The sequence below is a fragment of the Schistocerca nitens genome, chromosome 2 (genome assembly GCF_023898315.1).
Source record: "Schistocerca nitens isolate TAMUIC-IGC-003100 chromosome 2, iqSchNite1.1, whole genome shotgun sequence".
Classification (NCBI taxonomy): Eukaryota; Metazoa; Arthropoda; class Insecta; order Orthoptera; family Acrididae; genus Schistocerca; species Schistocerca nitens.
The window spans coordinates 146,304,549-146,323,648 of NC_064615.1; the positions used below are offsets into that span (position 1 = coordinate 146,304,549).

At 39.3% G+C, this 19,100-nt stretch overlaps 1 protein-coding gene across 1 annotated transcript in view; it reads left to right on the forward strand.

Annotated features, from left to right (window-relative positions):
* Window positions 1-2,916: 2,916 nt before the first annotated feature.
* LOC126234881 (glutamate receptor 1-like) overlaps window positions 2,917-19,100 on the forward strand; it is an 81,622-nt gene continuing 65,438 nt past the window's right edge. The window contains exons 1-2 of the mRNA XM_049943621.1: window positions 2,917-3,413; window positions 15,476-15,725. Of these exons, the coding sequence (XP_049799578.1) occupies window positions 2,917-3,413; window positions 15,476-15,725 (747 nt within the window). The remainder of the gene's footprint in view (window positions 3,414-15,475; window positions 15,726-19,100) is intronic.

Genomic DNA, 19,100 nt, shown 5'->3' on the forward strand with positions numbered 1-19,100 from the left:
CGACTGGGCCGTCAACACCTACATTTTACTGTTGATGACTGGAAACATGTTGCCTGGTCGAACGGGTCTCGTTTAAAATTATATCGAGCAAATGGATGTGCACGGATATGAACACAACCCAATGAATCCATGGACCCTGAATGTGAGCAGGGGACTGTTCAAACTGGCAGAGGTTCTGTAATGGTGTCGGGCGTGTGCTGTTGGTGTGCTATGGGATCCTCGATATTCTGGATACGACTTTGACAGGTGAAACGTACCTAAGCATCCTGTCTGATCACTTGCGTTCATGTCTGTTGTGCGTTCCGACGGACTTGGGGAATCCCAATAGAGCAATGCGACATCCCATACGTCCACAACTGCTACATAGTGTCTCCAGGAACACTCTTCTGAGTTTAAACACTTCCATTGGCCACCAAACACCCCAGACATAAACATTATTGAGCGTATCTGGGTTGTCTTGCTCATGCTGTTCAGAAGAGATCCCCACCCCCTCGTACAGTTACGGATTTATGGACAACCAATCAGGATTCATGGTGTCAGTTCCCTCCAGCACTACTTCACACATTAGTCGACTCCATACCACGTCGTATTGCGGCACTTCTGAGTGCCGGCAGGGGATTTACACTACATTAGGAGGTGTACCAGTTTCTATTATGAACAGACTTCGTTGAACATGAACACAGGGCTAGTAAACCGAAATCTAAATGAGTACACATAAAGATAATTTTTCTATTTAACTGCTTAGGCATAAAATCATGTTAATAAACATGTAATAGTAACAAATTTCGTTTATTGTATTAAGCCTACATCCCATTTCTGTGTTGTTAATCTCTATTGCCATATTGTAAACGTCTACTACAATGTATCTTGGGACATGATAATGGTGCTATGTCAGCAAACGACTCAAGCTACAATTTTCCTCCCATTTCAATAAATAGTTAGCATAAACTAAAATAATAATATGCAGGAAAAATTCATAGCGTGGTTATTATGATAGATGTCCATCATACTCATTAACTCCATCATAATTATTAACCATTTACGTTTAATTTTATTTATGCACATATAGCTTGAATATAACTTCATTAAGAACAATAAAAGTTACGTTTAGGTTGAAAAAGAATTCCTTATGTATGAATCTGAAACAATTGCTCCTCGGTTCTGCTGCTCTGTTACAACCGCTGGCTATTCTCGTATCATAGTAGACAACTTTTGGTGTGAAAAAGTCTGAAGTTAGAGAGAAAGCTCAGAGTTGCAAGATTTACACAAGGTAAATGCCGGCGTAAGTTAAGAGACTCTCCTCTACAAAACAATGCATTTAACAAAGAAGACATACAGAGCAGAGAAACACATGCTATGAAAACTTTTTCATTAAATGAAACCTACTGGAGATAATCGTCGCAATGTACTGATGGGTGAAATTCCTGAAACTTCACCTTTGGAGGGAAACATATTATGCCGTATAGTGAGAAGACTGCCATGAGATGTGAAGAATCTGATAACAATTCGAATGTCCCAGTATTAAACCATTTTACTGAGAGGTGGATCTCAAGAACCTTCAGATAAAATAAGGAACGAAAAGGATACAAAAATATTTGACAGAATATAAAAATTAACCTAAACTGTAAGAAATTTGATAAACTATGAGGACAGCCATATACATCGCACTTTAACAAGGTGGGAGTGAAATGTTGCTGGAAGTACGACTTGTGCTTGCCGCTATACAGGTAGACCTGACGGCCAGCTACATAATGGGTTAGCGCCCTTTCATTTCCTTATCGGCGCTGCCGCAGCTCTCACATACTGTCGGAATTCATTTAGACTTTTGGATGTCTTTCCACGAGACCTTTCTAGTGATTTGCACTTTATAAATTTCCTAGTATATTTACAAGTCATATGATACGAAATTTTCCATAATATTGTAATTTTAATTAAATCCGATTTTCACTTATATTCCGCCAAGCATTTTTATTGTTGCCCTTTTGATCCCAGTAGTACTCCTCACGCTCTTCACAATGACACACGAATCAATGTCCTAAATGTCTTAGCTAAACGCGTTTTCACGCGACACTAATTTTTAACTTTACTCAAAGGTAAGTCGTAACAATCATGCACATCCGCATGCGCCTGCGCTGGTACGATGACGTCACAGACAAAACAAACGCTGGGCAACAAACACGTACAGACATGATCTATCCGTTGCGGTAACTGCCACTGTTTGCTCATTATTAGTCTCGTAGTTATCAGCGATTCAAATCTGACGGTAGTTTGTCACATAAAAAAGTTCGACAACAAGCGAATAGACATTTTCAACTCAAAAGTCCGTTGACCAGGGATGAAGGGCTACAGATGTATGATTTACGTTTGAATGCTGCCATATCGACACGGTTCTTTGAGGTTATTATCTCGACTAAAAGCGGTCATTTACTTTGATCTGGAATTCAGAGTGGAAACGAAATATTTAACATCTGTCTGGAACGTGAGGGTAAGTATCGGAAGAGGTAATATTTTAAAACGACGTCGGATGATTGCCTGACCCGAGTCTTTACTTATATTTCAGAAGGAGACTTTTGATGTATGTATAAATCGTGCAAAATATTGTTTGATGACCAAGAAGTGAGTTCAGTCTATTTTTTTGCGTGAAAGGTAAAGGAAACGTAGTTCCAATTAGCTCGGGAGGAGGATTTAAATATTTCATGGTATTTGCGTCATATATAGGATTGTACTGTGCCCGAGAACACGCATATAAACGGCATCAGATGTACCACACAGACAACAGACAGAAGTGAATCAGATGTTGAGTTAATGTAAACCGAAATATTACTTTTTGCGACTGGGAATTCCCTCAGCGAAAAAGAAAAGTGGTCTAGTTAGAGGCGTTTTTAACTGGATAGGTTTTCCCTGTCGCTACAGGCAATGCGTTTCTTCCTGATGGTGGCCACATTAGGAATTTCTCTGTGCGATGGACGTCTGACACCGCAGAACGACGATCTTAGCTCTTTTAATGGTCTGATACAAAAAATGGGGTCCAGAATTATGTTGAAGGAATTTGAAAATTACAGATGTATAATCGCGTTGTCAGATGTTCCAGAGGGTTTAGCGCACTTAAATTTGTGGTTTCCCGCAGCAGTACTAATATCGCTGGCCAGTGGAGAAGTTCCTGTGGAGCGCCTTTTGGTGTCCGCCCTGGACGCCGACTGCCGAGGGTTGGTGGTTCGATGTCGCGACGCACCAGCTTGCGTCGACGCGCTCCTCAAGGCGTCAAAACTAGCCATCACGCGAGTGAATCGTCGCTTACTGGTACTGCCGGCAGCTCAGTTTCCACAGATTAATGTATCTGCGATCTTCGCTCTCCGCAACATCGACCTTGTTCCCGACATTCTAGTGGCTAGAATGGCCGATGATAATGCCAGGTAAGACGCAGATTTTATTCACTGCTACTTCCTTTCACCCAATCAGTCTCATGTCCTTCTTCAAGTGCATCCTCATGTGAATACAACCAAAGCGACAGTACCCTACGTAGTGTTGTCTTTACTGACAGTTTCAATGATGACCAGCTCATCGATCTACCTGTTTTAGACAACCATTTCAGCGGAGTGCAGCACTCTGGTCCTTTACAAAATCTGTTACCAGAGTACTTGCAGAAAATGCCTATGGCAACACAATGTCGTGTGTGCTTTTAGCACGACGGAGGTTCTGCACATCCCGCACGGCCAGTGACAAAGTACCTCGCTAACACGTGTCCTGTGCGTTGGATCTGTCACCGTGGAGTCTTTTCTTGGTCACCGAGGTCAGCCGATCTTACTCTATTATATTAATGTTTGTGGTCTTGGCTTAAGAGTCAAGTCTATAAGACAGAAAGTAAGAATTTCTCACTCCTGTATTACATGTGTGTCCTCAAGTAAAGGACTGTATGAATGAACTCAGATCAGCAACACAGCAGCTGACTACAACTACAGAAAAATGCATTTTAGTTGATGGTTGACTTTTGAACATCTTTTGTGAGGAAATTTGCATAATAAAGTGGAACATTAGATCATAAAGTTTCATTTGTTACCACCTGCATTTGTTCTGTTCATTAGTGCTTTCATTAGCTTCGTTGGAAACTTTTGAGAACAGAACGTATGTTCATACGATGTTTCTCGTTCAGAATCACTACCACCCCTCCGCGCATTTGCCTTTCCTCCTGCCTCACTGTGACTTGTCAGCTATTTAAATCAAAATCTGTATTAGTGTACAGATTACAAAATTTCCATGTCTACTGTGTTATATTACATGTGTCCAGCTCTGTAGTATTGTTGTAAACAGAGCGAATAAGTGCAGAACTTCTTATATATGGTATCTTAATATGTAAACGCATTAGTGTGTTGGTTGTATTTCCTCTCCGCCGAACAGTCTTCCTACAAACACGTTACAAATTTTATGCCCAGACCATCTCTGCATGGTCGTAGCTGCCGCACTGCTGCCTACACCGGTCACTATAGACCAGCGGTTTTGCGTCCATACGTTTTCACGTCGACACCTGACGTGGTCCCAGGAGAAAATATTAGCATTAATGGCTTGCTCTAGGCACACATACTTGGTGGTACTAACCAACCAAAAAGCGTATGACTTCTAGTAGTTATAATTATTAGTCTTAAAATTACGTAAATACTGGTATAATGTTGTTCAGTACACTGGCCTCAGTGACCCATAGAAATATTTGCAATTATACCCGTTACACCCTATATAGTTCTACGTTAAATTATGACAATTATGTGCTTTTATCAGAAGTAACTCCCAAACTCATAACATGAAGTGAATGTTGTTTACTGACGCAATATACTATACGTCCACTTCAGTTTCCATATTGTCACTGAATTTTATTAAAGAAAAGTTTTCAGGATATGTGCTTCCCGCTTTGTTGCTTGAACTGACATGTGTAACTTCGTCTGAAATGAACCACGTTGACCGAAAATACGACATGTATTCTATAAATATGTTAAATCTGAAGTTGAAATATGCCATTTGTACGTTCCTGAAAAGTAAGGTATAATCTGGAAACTATAATATCCGACTCAGATGGATGAAGGGTACTGCAAATTTTATATCTTCTTTGCGCCCACACAGATGTAATGTAGTCTGACGTTTCTACAGTGATAACAGCTAAAGATATTCTATGCTGTTTTAATTAAATCATTTAGGTTGTTAGGCCGTATCATCACAAAATACTAAAACAATGATAGCACTGTTTCGACTGCCTTTGCAGCGTTCGAGGGCAACTGTAGAGGACCGCTGCAAGACGGTCGAAATACCCATGGTATAATTGTTTTGTATATGATTATGACGTGTACTAACATCCAAAATTATTTTAGTGAAACTGACACTGATCATGAAAGCCTCCAAATTTATATCTTACATTGTTTCTCCGTATGATCTTAGATGGAAATGTCGTGTAGGTACTGAGGTATAAAGCTATTGTGTGACCTAGTAAAATTGCTAGTGTCTGCCAGTGTACAAGAGGAAAGAAAGACACAGGATCTGTAAGTATAGATACGCGAAAGGTTATCTGAGGTTGTTTATTTGATTCATCAAATATAAGAGTAGGTAGAGAAGATCTTTGTAAGCTGAAACATTTTCAGACTTTCGCATCAAATATATGACAATGTTATTATTCCATTTTCGAATTGTGGCATCCACTTTCTGTACACTGCATTTTTTCTTTTTAGAAATTGCAAAAATTAACGTGGAAAGGTAAGGTTTTTCCCATTGTGTAAATATGTCACTGGTTACTACATGATAGTGTACCTAGGAACAAATTTGATTGACATTAAAAAGTGTCACATACAAGAAATTCTTATCAATACTGAATTTAATAGTCTATCTCTTACATTATTAAACATCAATAATTAGTAAGTAAAATTAAGTTGGCTCGAGGTATTATCAAAAACTGTTAACAAGTTAAACACGTTTTGATATTGAAGCTTTTGAACACTACGAGAAGCTTCCATTTTCTAGACAAATAAAACTGTTCAGATATTAAAGAAACTCAGTAACTTACAAAATCGCATCTTCTGTAGTGTAAGAACTTATTTTCTTTCACGATAGTATGATTTAATGAGTGATAGTATGATTTATTTAATTAATGGTAGTATGATTGAATTACAAAATCTATGTTCTGTAGTGTAAGAACTTCTTTTGTTTCAAGATAGTATGATATAATTATCCACACGCTGTACTCATATAACCAGTTTTAAAAATACGTGACTTTTGCTTTCTATAAAACTGTGTAACTGAATCGTTAACAGTGCCATCCAAGCAGCTTATATATTACACGGCACATAAATGTGTAGATGTGAAAATATTTAAAAATTCAGCAGAAAACATGCCTCATATCTGACAACAACAAAAATAATAGAAAATGTCGGGAAATTCTTATGTTGGTCTCTAGTGCGTGTACCTGCATATGATTCTAAACTCAGCCACTAGATTAATACATCGCCCAGGAACCAACATGTGTTCCTAGGTTCACTGTCCGCAAGGTACAAGAGTTCATGAGTTTTTGGAGAACACAGAAAGGTGCACGTGAAAAATATCTTCACTGGATAGGGATTCATGAATCGCATATGGAGATTGCTTCCAGTTCATCATATAGATGAACATAGTAAGTCTCTAATTGTAAGTAAGTTGAGTTGAAACGAACATATAAGATAAAATAGTACAAATCTAACAGACATATAATTACCGATTCAATCAGATTGTCGACAGCTGCAGGAAGAGAGAGATTTAATGTTGAAAGTCTGAGCGAAGGAAGAAAAGAAAAACAGATTTAAAGTTCTGTCGACGATGACGCCATGAGGACGGAACACAAGCTCTGACTCAAGAAGGATGGTGAATTTTATAATTCATCTCAGTTTAAGAAGTACTTTCGGAGAAATATAGTGAGCTATTTAGGATAGTCGCAAGAAACTAAATCTGGGCAGCAAGGAAGGGATATGAATCTCAGTCGTCTTGGATATATTAATGTTGAAATGATTAAATATGAAAATGCACCATACGACAAACGAGGTATTTGAGGCACTAATCTAACAATAATGGAAAGCAATCAATGATGAGCTGAGAGAGGAAAGTGAAAAATCCTTAAGAAAAATGTAACAAAAGAGTGGTAAAATTATCTATTGAAAATAATGAATGAAAAATTTCACGATATTGGATGTGACCGCTGGAAAAGAAGTGAAGGGGTTTTCTACAGGACAAGCGACATGGCTCAGAGAGAATTCAGTGAAAGTGAAATAAAATCGTGAATCTGATTTACCAAACAAAAATTTGAGCCACATTATTTCTGAGAGGGAAATAAATCATTTACAGTGACGTAGTTAGCACAGTGCTGGAGATGGTAGCTGCCACTGGTCTTAGAAAAGAGCCTGACAAACATACCACAGAGACAGAGCAATTAATGCATCATCAAGTTTAAGAAAGCCACAGCATTTAAAGGACACTGACTTGTAGCGTATGTACCCATAGACATTTTTTACCGGCCGCTGCTTTTATCCTTACAACATTAAATTCTACTAATTTGCAGTGGCAATGTACTTTCAATCAGCATTGTTTTTATCGTGTTATCTGACAGTGTTATACACTACTAAAATGTGATTATTTGAAAGGTATCTGCTTGAGAGCAAATTACTGTGTCGAAATCTCAAAGAAATTATACCCTCTCAGTTATATACGTTGCAGTTAGTATGTGCCTATTATACGAGTAAGGTGGTAGTATAAGTATATTTCGTGATTAACAAACAGCACTTCTCAATAGTTTTGAGTATCATCGCATAAGAAATTCGGATTCATTTTCTCCACCCGTTCACAATTAATAAAATTAATATGCGTTTGAAGATGCGCTACATCAGAATATGCGCACATTACGCGTGACTGACATTACGAAGAGCAATTTGTCACAATGTGAACACTGACAGGTTTGTAGAGAAGGGGGGAATCCAGCATTATAAGTGAAGGTTAGAGACACAGTTACATCTCAGTTGCAAATGCTTAAATGCACTTTGTACAAATGGACAGCTTCGACAAATTAGGCCATTACCAAGTGCTGTACGTATCACAATACAGACAGCAATTGAAAATGGCCTGTAAAGCCGAAACTGACCAGTCGTGTAATATGCAGTAAATAAAAATACCTACATTTAGAAAAAGAAGACGAGATGGAATCACACCTCTATCTGTCAATAATTTCACGGCTATGGTGCCCCATATGACCAGACTGATCAACGTTATCATTGTTGAAATGGCATAACGCTAGGATATATGGTAGAAGTTATGTTATATTGCAAAAATAATGAAGATATTTTGTAGAAGCTAACAGGACAAGCGATGGAAAAGAAATGGCAGTAAAATATCTTCTACTTTCTATGAAATGACGAAAATTCGCAATTATACTAGGGAATAATTCGTTTTCTTCGGACATCACCCCTCCTTCCATTAAACAATCTCTCAACCTTTCACTACAATATTCATTCTGTAGCTTTTTTTATATTAGTTCCATTGTCAAATCGTATAAAGCGTTGAACATAAGTGTTCCCAGTGCTGGATAATCAGTTTAGGCCTGATATCTACTGCATGTACTTCAGATTGCATCTGTGGTGAAATTCAGTGTGTATAGAATCTGACGTGTCATATTTAACAAAAGAAAAATAGCTCATTTTGTGTAAAATTTATTTGGAAAGTATCCTAGTGCTGGTAACAAGCAACAGTAGTATATTGCGTGGACAATTTGAGAATAATGGAATGCCACAGAGCTTTCAATCCGTAGGCTCGAAACTTCCTGTGTGGATAAGAATGAATTTGTTCTAATACAATTACTGTTGTTCAAATTTATCATCTGTCGCATCGATCCGTCTATTGGATAGTTTATTGTCCATAAACTCGAATTTCTGGGAAATACTTTGTGACTTGAATGTTTTTAGTAAATACTCCCTTCCAACTACAGGAAGTAAGTAAGGCAGTGTTGGTCAACAGCGATTGGTATGTTTCAAAATATGAGTGAGTATATAATAATAATAATAATAATAATGATAATAAATTATGAAAAACTGTTAATTAATTAAGTGGAGAGGAGTAGGCCAAATAACTGCTGGAACTGTTGAAAAAATCTTCGCTTCCAACACGAATGTTGTTAGATAGAGGCTACGGTGGTGAAAAGAATTTGACATATGGGCACTGAGGGTTAAATATTAACTTCATTATAGACATTTTACCCATTCCGAGACCGAGGATCTCGGTGATACTTGCCTGTACATGAAATGTACTTGCAACTCAGAATATGGACAAACATGCTGTAGAATGGAATGGTGGTAATGAAAATTTGTGCCAGACCGGGACTCGAACTCGGATTTCCCCCTTATCGAGGGCGGTCGCCTTACGATTTGGCTATCCGTGCACAACTCACGGCCAGACCAAAACTTCCATATGTCGTCAACCAGTCACTAGACAGTAATCTGTTCCTGCGAGAACATAGCCCGCATCTCGTGGTCGTGCGGTAGCGTTCTCGCTTCCCACGCCCGGGTTCCCGGGTTCGATTCCCGGCGGGGTCAGGGATTTTCTCTGCCTCGTGATGGCTGATTGTTGTGTGCTGTCCTTAGGTTAGTTAGGTTTAAGTAGTTCTAAGTTCTAGGGGACTGATGACCATAGATGTTAAGTCCCATAGTGCTCAGAGCCATTTGAACCACTTTTTGCGAGAACATATTGCCTCTTTTGGAACGATGCTAGATGTTGAGTGCTGCGATAGTTCAAGCAGACTTTTAACACGCCTCACAGTTCTAATTGAGATTTCAGGCTATTCAGAGAGGTTTACAGTGGTTTTTCGTAATATGATTGCGGCCCATTCTTTCAGGTTAGTTTGAACTCTAATCAGGTTGTTTATTTCATCATACTCGGTAATCAGGCTTGTCCACTGATTATCTATCTTCATGACGAACATCCTGTGGACAAGCCTGTCTTCCAATACGTAAACAGCCTCTTTCATCTTCTACACATATACGCCATGTTCGACGAACTCTCAAAACACCGCATCACAGCTCAAATGGCCCACTGAAACACCCGATCACGGTCACACAGAAAATGTTTAGGAATGCTTGGAACAGCGGGTAAGCGTAGCAGTCAACACCCAAAAATTCTGCTGCTCTACAAGATCCCCTCATCGATGCCTCAGTTGGGAGCAGAATACCGGAAGCAGCTTGTGGACCCTCTTCCTCGCCGGAATAGGGTGTCTATAAAGATCAGAGTCACTGTTACGTGGCGTTAGCACAATATATCCGGGAGTGGCCAACTTTTCCTGCAGATGCTTCTTAACGACACGTAATATTTGTGGAGTATCTGACTTCGACAAAGTTTCTGTATGTGAGAATTTTTCTTTTATTTTATTTATTTATTTATTTTTGGTTTGATGGTTGTGGGAGAGGGGCGTGGGTGGCGATGGATCGTCTTCTGACTGGCTTTCTGAGGTCCGACACTCCCTCCTGCGCCAACCTCTTCCCTTCAAAATACCACTTCCATCCAACGTCTTCAATTACTTCTTGGATATGTTCCAATCTCTGTCTACTTCTTTTTCTTGTTTTAACTTTACAGCTCCCTCTGGTACCACGAAATTTATGCTGATGTCTGAACACATATCTTATCATTAAATCCCTTGTTATTATCAGGATTCTTTGTGGGTTACTTTTATTGCCGCTTCAGCGTAGAGCCTCCTCGTTTGTGACCTTACTGTTAGCACCCTACACAATTCTGAATATGTTTCTACAGCACCAACATCTCAGACGCTTCCATTACCTTCAATTCTTGTTGTCCACTATCCGTTATATAACCCTTCGCTCCAAATGAAAATTCCCAGAAATTAATTCCTCAAATGAAGCCCTATATTTCGGAATAGTAGACTACTCGTGGCCAGGAATGCCGTCTTTCCCTATGATAGTGGATTTTTGTAAGTCGTCCTCGCATCATCCATCCTATGTTTTCTTGCTGCCAAGGTATCAGAATTGCTTTACTTAAGGTACTTTGTGCTAACCAACGTCGAAGTTAAGTTTATCGCTAATCTCATTTCTGCCGCACCTCATTACTTTCTACCTTCTGCACTTTAAATTTAATCTAAATTGTGCACTCATTAGACTATTCCATTTAACGGGTCCTGATATTCTTTCTTATGTTGACTGTGAATAGCAAAATTGTCAACGAATGTTATCATGTGTTATACTTTCAGGATGAACATTGATACCATTTCTGAACCTTTGTTTGATTTTCAGCATTGCCTTAGTGATGTATAACCTGAACCGTAGTGGCGCCAGACTGCTTCACTGTCTTATATTCTTTTTAATCCGAACACTTCGTTCTTGTTCTTTCATTCTGATTGTTCCCTCTTGATTACTGCACACATTTTATATCAAACGCCTAGCTCCTGTAGCTTATGCCTACTTTTCTCAATATTTCAAATACCTTGCACCATTTTGCATTGTGAAATTGGATTTCTACGGTAAATAAATCCTATCAGTATCTATTGAAGCGTTGCTTTTCATAAGTGAACGCGACCTCAGAATTCCTTCTCTGGGCCTTTAACTTTCCTAAAGCTAAACTGACCGCCGTCTAACAAACTCTCAATTGTATTTTCTATTTTCTGATGGCAAGGTGATACTATGCTAGTTTTCCCACTTCTCTGCCAATTCTATCTTTGAGACTGCGTGGATGATATTTTTCCGAAAGTCTGATGGTAGGGCTCCATTCATATAGATTCTACACACCCACCAGAACAGTCGTTTGGTTGCCACTACCTCCAATGATTTTAGAAATTTCGAATAAATGTTATCTATGACTCCCGTCTTAATTGTTGTCAAATTTTTCGTAGCTTAATTCTTGCTATAACACTGGACATCCTATGTCTTACAGATCGACTCCCGTTTCTTATTCTATCACGTCATGAAACAAAAGTTCCCCCTCGTAAAGGCCTTCACTGTACTCTTGATATCTATGCGCTCCTTCCTCTGAATTTAAAAGTGGAATTCCTCTTGCAATCATAATATCGACGTATGCTCTTTTGATTTCGTCGATGGTTGATTTGACTTCTGAGTTTACTGAGTCAGTTTATCACATCTTTCCTGCAAACCCATTCACTTTCTCTCAACAGCGCATCCTCTTTACTTCGTTTCTAAATGACTTACATTCCAGTATTCCTGTTTCTTGGTGATAATTCTTGTACTTCCTTCTTTCGTAGATCAATTAATTTGTTTTTTCAGCCAAGATTTATTCACAATACCTGTATTTGTTCATCAAATGGGATTGCCATTTTTAGTGAGGACCATTCCTAATCGACCTAACCATTTACTATGGTATTCATTATCACAGTATCTACAGAATTACAAAAATTCAAATGCATTTTGTCACTACTTACAAGTTCAATATCCAGCTGAGTATTCCTAAAAATTCTCTACAACTTCACCCTGTTCTTCAGTAATACTAACTTTAAGTCTGAGTCTACATTCGGTGTTAGGTGTATCTGAAATCCACAACTTGGTTTATCAATCTGTGCCTCACCATGGTGTAATGCAGCAGCAAACTACTAGTGGTTCCAGACCTTTTACATTTGTAGTTTCGTCTCCTGTGGGTTTTGAACAGTATTTTCGCTATCATTAATACAAATTTATTGCAGTACTCAATTAGTCTTTCCCATCTCGTATTCATATTGCGAACCCCATAACCTCCATTGAATCTGTCTCCTGTTCGGGCCCCTTCTACTGCGTTTGGAACCCCAGTGATTACTAGATTTTCATCTCCCTTTAGGTACTGTATTAGCCATTCGATGTCCTCAAATGCTATGTCTGTCTTTTCATCTGAAGCTTATGAAATTAGCGTTTGTTTGCTATCGGTTGTGATGAGGATAATCCTGTCACTAAATTGTTGACATTATCTCAGTCTGTGCCCTGTCTTTCTGTTCACGACAAATCTTACTCCCGATACACCATAACTTGCTGCTTATGATCCTATAATCGTCTCGTGATATCTTTTTTTTTTATTCCACTGTACTGAACTACAATATATCTAAACTGAGCCTTTGAATTTCCCTCATCGGATTTTTTAAATTCCAAACCATTTTCAGACTTCTGACGTTCCACACTCCAACACATAAAATGCTATCCTTTCGCTCGTTGTTCACTCTTTTTCTCTTTTTTACCTCACTAATGGGAGTCACCTCCAGGAGATCCGAATGGTGGAGTAGTGCAGAATCATTTGCCAGTCGAGAAATCATCATAACACTTTTCCAGTTGCAGACACATGTGCTGTGGATATACATTATGTGTTTCCATTGCCTTCTGCTTCCTCATCACGTTGATCACTGCTGATTTTACCGCCTTCTGGGCGCAATTTTCCACTCTACGGGCAGTAGAGTGCCCCAAATTTCCATCTGCCCTTTCCCTCTCTTTGACAAGGCCGCTGGACGGACCAGGGTGACTCGCCGTACTGGGAGTCTATGGCTGCCGTTGCCGATGAGTTTTATTGAGAATTGAATTATGGCTGAGTTCGAGTTCAGAAGCCACAACATTGTGGACAGTGACCAAAGACGCTACCGCTACACCACGGTAAGCCTTGGTACTACATTTATTTTGCCGCAATAACACTTGAATTATAGACACCTTAGAATGCATGATCTTAAGCTTTTACGTATTTTTATTTATATGTAATAGAAGAATCCAATTACATTTCAGTTTAATATTTCCGCATCATTAACTACTTTGTCACTTTGTATCCGTGGAAGGAACGTTAGTAGATTGGTTCATGTGTAATTTGTTTGATTTTTATTTTTTTTATTTTTCCGCATCCTCGACAATAATCTCATTGAGGAACACTTGAATGGATGGAGTGTTCAATGTGAACAATCCACTGAATGTGACTTATTACCAAACAAATTTAATAAATAGGTCATCTGTAGTTTTGTTGTTATCATTAACAGTCGTCTGTTGAACAGTGTTGATGCCTCAGGACACAAAATAATGTTTGCAAAAAAAGTGATTACTATGCTTCATGTTTAATGTATTCGTCGTCGTGGCAGCTTCAGACGTTTTTCTGCTGGAACGATAGTTGCTATGAAATTTCTATCAAAAAATTATTCCCTCTGTCATTGTAACGATAGTAAGGTAAAAACCTTGCGGCTATCCGTCGCTTGGAAATCAATCAGATCTACTTGGTCTTCTTCTTACAAGCAATTGGAGATTCGCCTGTTCCACTCTTGGAGAAAGTTGTTGCCAACGTTTCTTTGGTCTTCCAATGACTTTTTACCATTTGGTCTACAAGAGAAAACGTTCTGCTATTCTTCCGTGATGTATACCGTTTTCGTGTGAGTAGCGCTTTCCTTTCATTTGTTGGGTTCTAAATTCTATCTTTAAAATATTCATTTCACACATCGTCGTTTTAAAATATTTTTTACTTTCATGGAGCCTTTCTCGGATCTCAGGAATCTCGAATTTTAGCCGCCTATCTCACTAACAGTTGTCACTTGGCACCAGTTTTTCCGAGCCCTACATTTTACATAATTACACTAGTACAAGTTTTTTTAGTTGTTTTAAAAATGCCATACCGCTGCTCACATGAAACTATTTTACCACTTCGCTGTCGTTTAAAAAGTTAAATTACAATTCAATGACATGACGTTTTTATCATTTCCTGTTTGCTGATAAAGTTAATTCTGATCCGAAACTTCCTGGCAGATGAAAACTGTGTGCCGGACCGAGACTTGAACTCGGGACCTTTGCCATTCGTGAGCAAGTGCTCTACCTTCTGAGCTACCCAGGCATGACTCAACCCACCTCCCCACCCGTCCTCACAACTTTACATCTGCCAGTACCTCGTCTCCTACCTTCCAAACTTTATACAGAACGTCTCCTGCAAACCTTGCATTTAAAGAATGAGATTTTTACTCTGCAGCGGAGTGTGCGCTGATATGAAACTTCCTGGCAGATTAAAGCTGTGTGCCGGACCGAGACTCGAACTCAGATGGTAGAGCACTTGCCCGCGAAAGGCAAAGGTCCCGAGTTCGAGTCTCGCTCCGGCGCACAGTTTTATTCTGCCAGGGAGTTTCATATCAGCGCACACTCCGCTGCAGAGTAAGAATCTCATTCTGGTTAATTCTGATCACTGTTGTATTTGTGAAAAGTGACGAGCGTCAAAATTATGATGGTAATCCTGCATTTACTCTGAATATTAGCAAAAATATATAAATCAAAACTAAATATCAATCTAAAAAAGTATCAAAAATAGTCAACTTTTCATTAAAAACTGTCTTTCGTCGATTAACATAAAATTCCCTTGTTACGCTTACAGTACAAAAGGAGGTGCTTTGGCTGTGCGGTCTTCAGCAGTTATAATTTCATATAATTTCTCGAGGTGTATTACATTGCTTGTGTAAGAAAACTGGATGTGTTCGCTGAGACGTCATTCTGTTCACTAGTTTTGAGCTGGTGACGCTGATGTTGACGGGGGAGGAGACGTGGCGCAACGAGCTGGTGGTGGCGCGGTGGAGCCGAGGAGGTGGCTTGCACCCGCCGTCTGCGGACCTCTACCCCGACAGGTTGGCAGACCTGGCCGGGCGCACGTTCATAATCGCCACATTCGACTACCCGCCGTACGTCGTCCTCAACAGCGACGCTAATCTATTTGACGGTGTCGACACCCGCATTATCTTAGAGCTCGTCAGAAAGGTACGTACTCGCAGCTTCTGAGAAATTAGCTCACAGATAATATCATTACATTCCTCTGTCGAAAACGTTGTAAACAGCAGTCTCCACGCTTCTCTCCATCAATCTGTTTTCACAGACTCATTGTTATCACTCGCAGATTATTATTTAAGAAATTTCTGAAACTGAATTTTGAAGCAGAATTAGTACTACGTTAGATTAATTACTACGGCATGAGAAACATGCTGTGTAGACTTTTACCTCCTACAAGCAGCCGCGACAAAACTTTTCCAGTTTCACGAGGCAGGATATACAGCAGTCATAGTAGTTTAGAAAATATTCAGCGACTCGTCAGGAGATGTGCTGAAAGTCAAATTAACGTCTCTTTCCGAGTCATATGCAATATCAAATGTCGTGCTTCTGAATTTAGTATCTGTTATTACAGTTACACTTGCATAATTCCCTTTGAATATTCTGATACCCTAAAAGAGCCATTAGCGTGAATCTAAAAGGAACTAAATTAATATATACAGGGTGTCCCAAGCGGAAATGTGAATATTCACGGATATGACAGGAGCGATCATTTGAAGAAAGGAAGTGTGGTAAACATGGGTCTTAAATGCATACCTTGAGTGCTATGAGGACTTGTTCAGTGGAACAGATATGTTCCAGATAAAAGGAACAATTACTTTAAGTTGTGCGCTTTAGAGCGCACGTTTAGCGCATGTTTACTGGTAGTTTTTTTTTCTTGTTTTAGTCTACTACCACCTCTGAAAGTATGGAATTAATGAGCTTGCAGTAGAAGAAATTTGTTTCACAATACTGAAGATGAAGAAGTGCTCATAGTCCTTAAGATATGTATTTCAGAGGTCTTGTTTACTAGATTTTTCGATTCGAATGATTGTTCCTCACATATTCGTGAATATTGAACAATCCTGCTTGGACACACTATGTATCCGCAAGAGCTTGTCGAAATGCTTAGACTGTGTCCCTCTGTCAGTTTCATTAATCTCTTATCGCCGTCTTGGATTGTGTCTGTCTTGGGCTTACTGCAAACAGGAAATCTTCTTCATAACGTGCTTTCTGCTTATCTAGGCAAAGCAGCAGTTGCAGTCATAATAGTAAGGGTTGTACATAGATGATACTAACAACTGTATGATCAAATTGGAATGGGTGCTCAGTTGTTATTATTATCCGTATGACACACAAATCCATTACGTTTATAATACGTTATAAATAACATTGCATAAAACAAAAATAAATCAGCTTCATGTTAATATTTAAGTTTTTAATACATTCCACCGCTGTGGCTCCGGCATTCATAAAATCACTCTACGTGCCCTTACAGCATTGTCGGACGCACTATGTCCAACAGTCTGTTTCAGCGCACCACATTCACAGCACACAGACACCACAATACCCCATTTATAAAGTGAGTCAGAGCACCGTCCAAGTCTAGTGCGGATTCTATTTAATTTGACCAGCAGCTTCCTGTCGAGTTCGACACTGGCAATATCACAGTCATATTTCTCGAATCATTCCAATTCTTTGTAATTTCCGATGAATTTGCAGTTCTTACTCCAGAGATCTCTTGCTTTGGTGTTACTTGCAGCTAGCTGTTCAGTAATCGCGGGTGTCTCAAATGAAGCCTGTTTCTTCGTAAGACAGGTGTGTCATGATAAATGGGTAGTTCCTTTTTCTCTTGTACAGTGTGGTAATCTCTAAGCAAGGTCGCAGTTCTGCGAATCTGTGGTGGGTAGATTTTTCTTAGCAGGGGGATCCATTAGACAGGAGTTGGTCTGAATGTGCCTGTAATCATACGCGTTGTTGCATTGTGTTGCTGTTCGGCGCATCGATGAGGCTAGTATGACAACTATTACACGATACTGAAGAACAATAATCTGAGGCCTCAAAAACATTGCAAAAGCCAATGTTCGCAAAGTCTCCATTGGCGCACCATAGGTTGTGTCACACAGCCTCTGAATGATGTAACTGGGAATTCTTTTCTTGGCTGATATGTTTTCCTAATGATTTTTATAAGGTAGTGTGCAGTCAAGTGTGATGCCACGATACTTGGTCTACTTCTTTTCGTGGAGAATAGATCCATCACATTGCACCTTGAGCCCCATGTTAGGTTGTTTGTTGTTAAGGTGAAACGAATAAACCTCTCTTTTACTCGTACTGGACTGCAGACACCATTTTCTTCCCTGAAGATGATTTTGGAATGTCAGAAACATAAAGGCTAAACAGGAGGGGTGCAAGAACTGAGATCTGTGTCAGGGCCTTATTTAGTTTACTAATCGAGCTTAGATTATCACCAAAGCCAACCTGAGAATATCGATTACTTATCGTATTAATGAGAAACGGTGTTGTTCATTATTTAATTAGTTTCAGTAGCTTGTAATTTATGCCTTTCTTCCAGATGGTGGGTCAGATACTGCCGTTAAGACGATAAAGCCCACAGATGTTTTTAGTGTCTCCTGATTATCGGCGCCTATGAAAGTTCTGAGAGTTAGCAAATGGTCGTTGCAGCTTCTGTGAAGTCTAAATCCCGCTTCTTCTATTGAAATTTGTTCTAAAATACTACCTCCAACTCTATTGTAAATAAGCCTTTCCAAGCGCTTATAGGTGCAACGAAGTAGGGAAACTGGCCGAGAATTCTGGGGAAGAGCCGGTGATTTATTACGTTTAAAGATTGCCACAATTTTTGTATTTCGTTTCATAGAGTGTAAATCCAGCTAACGTCTGCAGTAAAATACTGCAGACGTGACACTACGTGACGTAGAGCGTGTTGGCAGCCACACCTTTATTTAGACTTCCAGGCTACCATCATGCAGACTAGCTTAGGGTGCTCAGTGGATGATGTCCTGCTATGTTGTCTAATTGCCTTGAATGACGTTATTGATGAAGCACTCAATCTAGCTCTCACGACATAACTAAAGATAACATGGTGGCATCATCATTTCTTATGAGCAACAACTCTTTTTAATATTTACCTACTTATCCTGCTCCACAAGAGGATACCCGCTCTGCTGATGTGGGAATAGGAACGCCTACCCTGCTACATCACCGCATTTTTCCCTGAAGTGCAAGCAGAGAATAGAACCAAAAATTGCTAACACATATTACTCAAGCCAGTATATGAAGCACCTATATCATTAGCACCAAGCAAGCACATATGAAGCTCAAGACGGTGAGCTATCCTTAACTTCTTGAATGAAGGGAAAAAGACATGACAACCAAGTAACTCAGCAAATAAATGCTAGCCTAATTTCGTTCCTGTTGTGAATTGAACATAAGCTATGAAGTGATATTATGTATTCCTTTTTATATGATGTCAGGTTTTTCTTGTTGTACAGTTAGAGAGTGCAATGCAATGTCGAATGACAGTTACATTCA